The sequence below is a fragment of the Diaphorina citri genome, unplaced genomic scaffold, assembly GCF_000475195.1.
Source record: "Diaphorina citri unplaced genomic scaffold, Diaci psyllid genome assembly version 1.1 scaffold5732, whole genome shotgun sequence".
NCBI classification, from domain to species: domain Eukaryota; kingdom Metazoa; phylum Arthropoda; class Insecta; order Hemiptera; family Psyllidae; genus Diaphorina; species Diaphorina citri.
This window is the reverse complement of record NW_007383108.1, coordinates 564-7,021: the sequence shown is the minus strand read 5'-3', so window position 1 is coordinate 7,021 and position 6,458 is coordinate 564. Positions and strand designations below refer to the sequence as shown.

At 36.6% G+C, this 6,458-nt stretch overlaps 2 protein-coding genes across 3 annotated transcripts in view; both read right to left on the bottom strand.

The window, feature by feature from the left end:
* Positions 1 to 6,018, bottom strand: part of LOC103521696 (atlastin-like) — a 21,321-nt gene extending 15,303 nt beyond the window's left edge. For both annotated transcript variants that reach the window (XM_026832247.1, XM_008486804.3), the window contains exon 1: positions 5,869 to 6,018. In XM_026832247.1, coding sequence (XP_026688048.1) covers positions 5,869 to 5,935 — 67 coding nt within the window. In that variant the 5' untranslated portion in view covers positions 5,936 to 6,018. The remainder of the gene's footprint in view (positions 1 to 5,868) is intronic.
* On the bottom strand, positions 820 to 2,181 carry LOC113472483 (atlastin-like). Its single transcript, XM_026832250.1, has 2 exons — positions 1,973 to 2,181; positions 820 to 1,240 (listed from the first exon to the last, which is right to left on the bottom strand). Exons 1-2 carry the CDS (start codon positions 2,132 to 2,134, stop codon positions 971 to 973), a joined length of 432 nt encoding a protein of 143 aa, XP_026688051.1. The 5' UTR covers positions 2,135 to 2,181; the 3' UTR covers positions 820 to 970.
* Positions 6,019 to 6,458: the final 440 nt, after the last annotated feature.

The following is a 6,458-nucleotide window of genomic DNA, read 5'->3' as shown; positions in this document are numbered from 1 at the left end:
TAATGATATAATATAAGTAAGACCGCAATAAAGAAACACACGTACCTTTCAAGTCTGTGATTAGCATCAGTTTCGATCCGCCCGAATAAAGCCAGAGCGCACAGTACCCTTTCAATCTGTGATTAGTATAGTTCGAATCGCCATTAAGCATACGTACTTTCCCACCATCTGCCAATCGAACTTGCGGATTGGCGTGGCCGACTTTGAGTCCCCGGATGTGGACATCATGAACAAACTGATACTCACTAAGCAGACATTGATGGTGTTCCCCGTACGTTACTGTTAGTTCGCGCCGTGTTGCTCTCGGGATATTAGAGTCTCTACTCGAGAGATCTTGCCGACCTCCCTCCTCACCATACTAGCCGTCGTATGCGGAAACTCCAGTCAGCTGAACCTGAACGGGGGAGCGGAAAGGATTATTGTTATTCACAGCTAAGTACAATATCGCAAAAAAAAAATGGGCCCTTGTTGGGGTTTTAAAATTTAAAAAAAAAAAAAAAAAAAAAAAAAAAAAAAAAAAAAAAAATGAGGAACCAACAAAGGCTAGTTTTTTTTCCTCTAAGACCTCTAGGTCCCGAGATAAATCGTTTTGAAAAATACAGGTTTTAATCTTTTTTTTTAGGGCTTTATTTTAAGTGGCAGGGTTCTCCCAACCACTAGCTCTTCCACCCAACCACTAGCTCTTCCACCCAACCACTAGCTCTTCCACCCAACCACTAGCTCTTCCCAACCAACCACTAGCTCTTCCACCCAACCATCTCCATTCGATGACAAGCTTTCTGCTTCCTCACATTAACCTCACAGCAAGACAGTCACCCATCCAGACACAAACCACGCAAAACATTTCCTAACATCAGTGATCAGAGTGATCCATTAAGAATTAGTGAATTCAACATGCCACTGGTATTTGACAAGTCAAGTAGAGTATTAATACTTTATTTAAGACTTGGTAACTTTGTGAATGTTCATCCTAACTATTGAGATGTATGGGGAATGGGGGTAGGTACTCACCTAAGAATTGCAATCTCTGGAATGGTTTGGTGCCAGTGTCTGCCAGGGCCAGTCTTCCATACTCGGTGAACAGTTGTAAATGCTGAAGATCATCTTCCTGTATGTTCTGCGATAGATTGTATATCTGGATAGAGCTCAACATGGTGCTCAGTGCGAACACGGTGGCACAATCCCGTACAGTACTCTCACTGTCGAATGTACCTTGGGTGTCTAACAGAATAACAGCAGCCTGGAATAGAAGAAATATTAATAGAGTTAAATAAAGAGGCTTATTTGAAAAATCTTTTTTTTTTTCCTAGAGTCTCTTAACCATAAAATGTGTCTTTTTACTCATAAAAAAAACTTTGTTTCTTCTGTACTTAGTAATGAAATAACTATTCTCTAGCTCTAGACTTCTAGAGTCTAGACTACCTACTGTATTAAACTTATTGCCTGTGCCATAGTATGCCTCATTGCTCACTTCTCGCGCAGGAAATATTGACAAACGATCCCAGTTTCCAAGAGATCACTGAAGTTAAGCAACGTTCTGTGTGGTCATCTGGACCGGTGACCATCGGGGCCATTTCGAGGTCCACTCAGCCTCCTGTAGAGCTAGCTGGTTGTTATTCCAGTGAAAATGTGCAAGTCTGAAGGATGAACCCTTTTACGCTCAGGTCACAAAATAATGGGAATAACAGGGAAAGTGAAAGAATTTTCTCACTTTTCTTGTTAGAACCTTGATTGTAGTTATACCATCCCGACCATCATAACTTTTTATTACATTATTACTTTTTGGTGCCTCATTGCCTAGGTATGCAATAATAAGTTCCTCATCCAATGGACAAGAATAGCATGAGATTGAAAACACAGGGCTAAGTAAATACTTACAACAATGAAATCCACTCAGATTGTAGAGTTCAAGCTAATTTTCTAGACTTAGAGAAAACACAAAGGAAGCACTACACACAAGGCACAAACTCACCTTCTCTCCAGTGGGCAAAGTGGCAATATAAACATGGGACCACATGAGTATCCCGGTTGTATCTCTCTCCGAACCTCCTCGCCAGGAAAATCCTTCCAACGGTACATCATCCGGACCCATCCAATCTCCAGACGGGGCCTCCTCGATATATGTGAAGTTCATGTAGCGTAACAGAAAGTCCAACAGGAATGATTTGCCTTTTCTAAATGCACCTGTAGACAAAGTACACAGTTTATTGGAGTTGAATTCTCAAATGTTTTTGCACTTTTTCCTTATCCCGAACAGAAAAGTTTGGTCAGAATTTTTTTAAAAAAGGCTGGGATTTCCTTTGTTTTTCTTTGGATAATGGGACCTAGGATAGTCGTGTCAATATTGTGACATTATACCTACAGTAGGTACTTATCCTTAACATAAAACACAAGATTTTCATATATTTTGGAAAGCAGAGTTTCAAATAAAACTGATTTGAGCCAAGACGAGCAAAGGGGATGGAAGAAAACTTGAAAAATGAGTGTTCCTCTAATTGCTTGGCCCAGTACGTTGTACAATTGTATTCATTGAAATGTATTTTTGATGTCATATTATGTACAATAAAAATAAATTGAATTGAATTGAATTGAATTGACCTGACAGGTAGAGCTGAAAAGGTCCGCCTGTCAGGTGTACCTGATAGTGAGTGGCTGGCCATAGGCTTGATTTATTTTTTTAGAGTTTTTTAGAGCGAGTTCTACCTACAATTCCCAGTACTCTTTTTTGTAGTTCCTCATCTACTCACTGAACTCTCACAACTGGTACTAGAGCTTGAGCACTTGCAGTTGCTGATACTGTTCTCAGAGTCCATAGTCCGAGGGTTCGGTTCGTAGCGGACCAAAGAAACAATCGTAATATCCATAACATCAGGAGTGTACAAGAATTTTTGTTATCATTTTGTTTTTATTTAGAAGTGAGTGGCTCATTTTGATTATCAACTACCTATCCTTTTTTTTTATTTATATTTATTAGAGTGATCCTTTTTTTTAATTTTATTTTGCAAGAGGTTTGATAGAGGGAACTGTAACTTCTCTTCATTCCGAAAGCGAAGGTAGAAGAGAGACGGGATAGGAGAAAGCCAGCCGTTCCGAGAACGAACCTCATCTGTGATATAAATCTGCTCCGGGTGGGAATCGAACACGCGACCTAGTGCTTACAAGGCAGACCCTCCAAGCTAACTAGCATGGACTAGAAAAATCTACTAATAATAAACAATTATCTACCGATATGTGTGAGTATTAAGTCACGTTAAACATAATGAGTCACACCTGAATAAAATCCAATGATAACCACTGACCTATACCCTAGACTCACAAATCCGATACAAACACACAACATAGATACTACACAAGTATGAAATTCATAATAAAATCACTCAACTGTGCAGAATAGATACCTGTGTTTCCCCGTGTTTGAATGAAAAAACACGCTTTGGCAACAGACCAAAATATTAAAGATAAGGGTATTTGTTACAAAAAAGAGCAGTCACAAATGAGCAGTGACCAGTGTTATTATACGGTTAGATTAGATGCAAAAAGGAGCTTTCACAATTTGAGCAGTGACCAGTGTTATTAGGGTTAGGTTTAACACAAAGAGGACCTTCCTTTTTCATTGTCATGGCTTCTGAATAATTACCAAGATAAATAAGTACACAGGTAACTAATTAATCAAAGGTATCAAATTATATCTTTTCTTGTTCACTAGGTGTGTAAATTACAACACTGTAAGTACAGAGTAAAAACTTCAAACCACTCAAGATCAGTTTATCATGGTTACTAAGGACCTATGTAGGTAAAAAGAAAGAAAGAAAAACTAAACTGAATACCTACTTAACTACATGTTATTAAAACAAAAACTCTTAATGCCTAGCAAAAATTTCAAATAAGGATTTGAGTTGTAGAATTCCAAAAAACACATGTACAGACCTAGCAGAGAAATAGATTCCTTCATTCAGTTTATAATTCCCCTATCATCTGGAAAATAGGTAATCATTCTGAACAACTTCCTACTTACAGTTTCAGCAAGTACTTATATTCTCTACTTTAAAGGCAGTGCAATAGTCCTAAATCAAAATGGACGCGGCACACAAGGGATCAGGAAGAGACCGCCTTAACATAATAATAATAATAGTGGTTACAAGGCAGACGCGCTACCCTCCAAGCTAACTAGGATGGCCTAGAAAAATCTACTAATAATAAACAATTATCTACCGATATGTGTGAGTATTAAGTCACGTTAAACATAATGAGTCACACCTGAATAAAATCCAATGATAACCACTGACCTGTACCCTATACTCATAAATCCGATACAAACACACAACATGGATACTACACAAGTATGAAATTCATAATAAAATCACTCAACTGTGCAGAATAGATATCTGTTTTTCCCCGTGTTTGAATGAAAAAACACGCTTTGGCAGCGGACCAAAATCCATTTATTTGCCATAAAATACACAAATTTTCGGATAAATAAATAATGAGATTTGCAGCAACAATCCGGCGGACTATAAAAATAGATTCGTTTTGAAATTTGTATGTTTTATGCACGAAACATTTCAATTCCGGGTGTAATAATTTGGCGGGGCAGATGATGATTTCATTGCATTCTAATTTATGTCTTGCTTGCTTATTTATTTTTCTTTTCTTTTAAGGCGTTTTAACACAAAGTTAAGTAATCCTACTCAGAATTGTATCTTTTTTTCGAATTAAATACTTAAAGAAATAAAAATCCCTCCCATTTTTGACATTTTAGGGATAGTCCAATTAAAAAATAATTCTATAGTTCGTCAAAGGAGGACAAGATTATACTCACAATTATTACACCTACAAGTTTCATCTCTATGAATAGTTTCATTCATTTCAAGATGTCATCATTAGGTACACTGCCAGAACTACAGTCAGAAAATGAACTTTTTTTTTTTCAAGATTTAGATAGGAGTGAATTTTAGTCGTTTGTAAAATATTCAGGTTGTGGTCTTAGCAATTAAATGAAAGCCATAAAAATGTTCATTTCCACCTAGATACCTTGCTATTTTAATTCTGATGCTTGCTACCAATCACTAGATAATCATATTTCTACCTAGGAAAATTAAGAAATGAACTGAGCTGAATTTTAATGAGAGTAAAAGAACACCTGATACTGGCAATCACTAACCATTTGCCATTAGCCTAGCCAGGAAACAACTCCAATAAACCTAATTAAAGAACAAGAACTGCATTACAAAACATGCAAATCCAATTTCTACCTAGGAAAATTAAGAAATGAACTGAGCTGAATTTTAATGAGAGTAAAAGAACACCTGATACTGGCAATCACTAACCATTTTCCATTAGCCTAGCCAGGAAACAACTCCAATAAACCTAATTAAAGAGCAAGAACTGCATTACAAAACATGCAAATCCACAGAGAACAATTAACTTCTGTCCACCTTGAAACCTACACAGATTAGCTCGTAGAAGTACATACTTATAAATATTTATTGGTGTTGTTTACATCAATGTCTGATCATATTATCATATAGAGCTCTGAACCAAAAATCAAAATGACTGACATAAAAACTATGCCAAAAGTTCACTGTAAAGGAACAAGTTTCTGAGAACTAGCAGGTCAAAGAGAGAAATCCCCGAGGCATGTAAATTTGAAACATTGAAATAAACAGGGAAAATCTTAGGCTCTCGATATTCCCATGAGATTTCTGACGATCAAGGCCTGTGGAAACACAAGGGCAGAGTGAAAAATACCTGAAAAGTTTGGCACTAATTCAAGTGTAACCGTTTTTCCCCATGTTATCAAACCCAGGTCTTATCAGTAGCTTAGAGCTTGGTATTTTTAGAAACAACGAAACAGGAGTTGAAACTTACTCTTTTCGCTGTTTTTGGAGTCATTATCAGAGGGTCTACGATGGGTAACTTTGACATATTCCGCCATGATCACTCATCTACTAACTTTGAAAAAGAAATAAGAAAATCAACAATTTTTTACAAATTTTTTAATCGAAAAAAATTTATACGTAAAAAAATAAACAAGGAACAAGGAATAAATTTCCATCAGCTGATTTCGTTTTGTGAAATCGTATACGTGCTGCGATCTATGGGGATTTGTTGAAAGCACGACGGTAAAAAGTGCTGTTCACACGGTCGAAGTTTCTCGCTCTCAACTTCGCTTAAAGTTTTCCAAAACGAATCTAAAAAGAAAGATAAAAGATTTCAACCATAAAATTAGAAATGGCTGGTACCTATTTTATTTAGTTTTATGCATCCAATTTTATTTTATTTAAAAAAGAAATAAAATAAAAACCAAGATGTGAATCAGCTTCACTTTATTTTGATAAATAGGTAATCCATAAACTATCAACCTCTTTGAGATAACCGGATAGAAATGGACCTGTCCAAAAATAGGGATGTAAAGCTCAAGGTCAACTGGTTTTCATTCAAACGTGCTTTCTCACTAT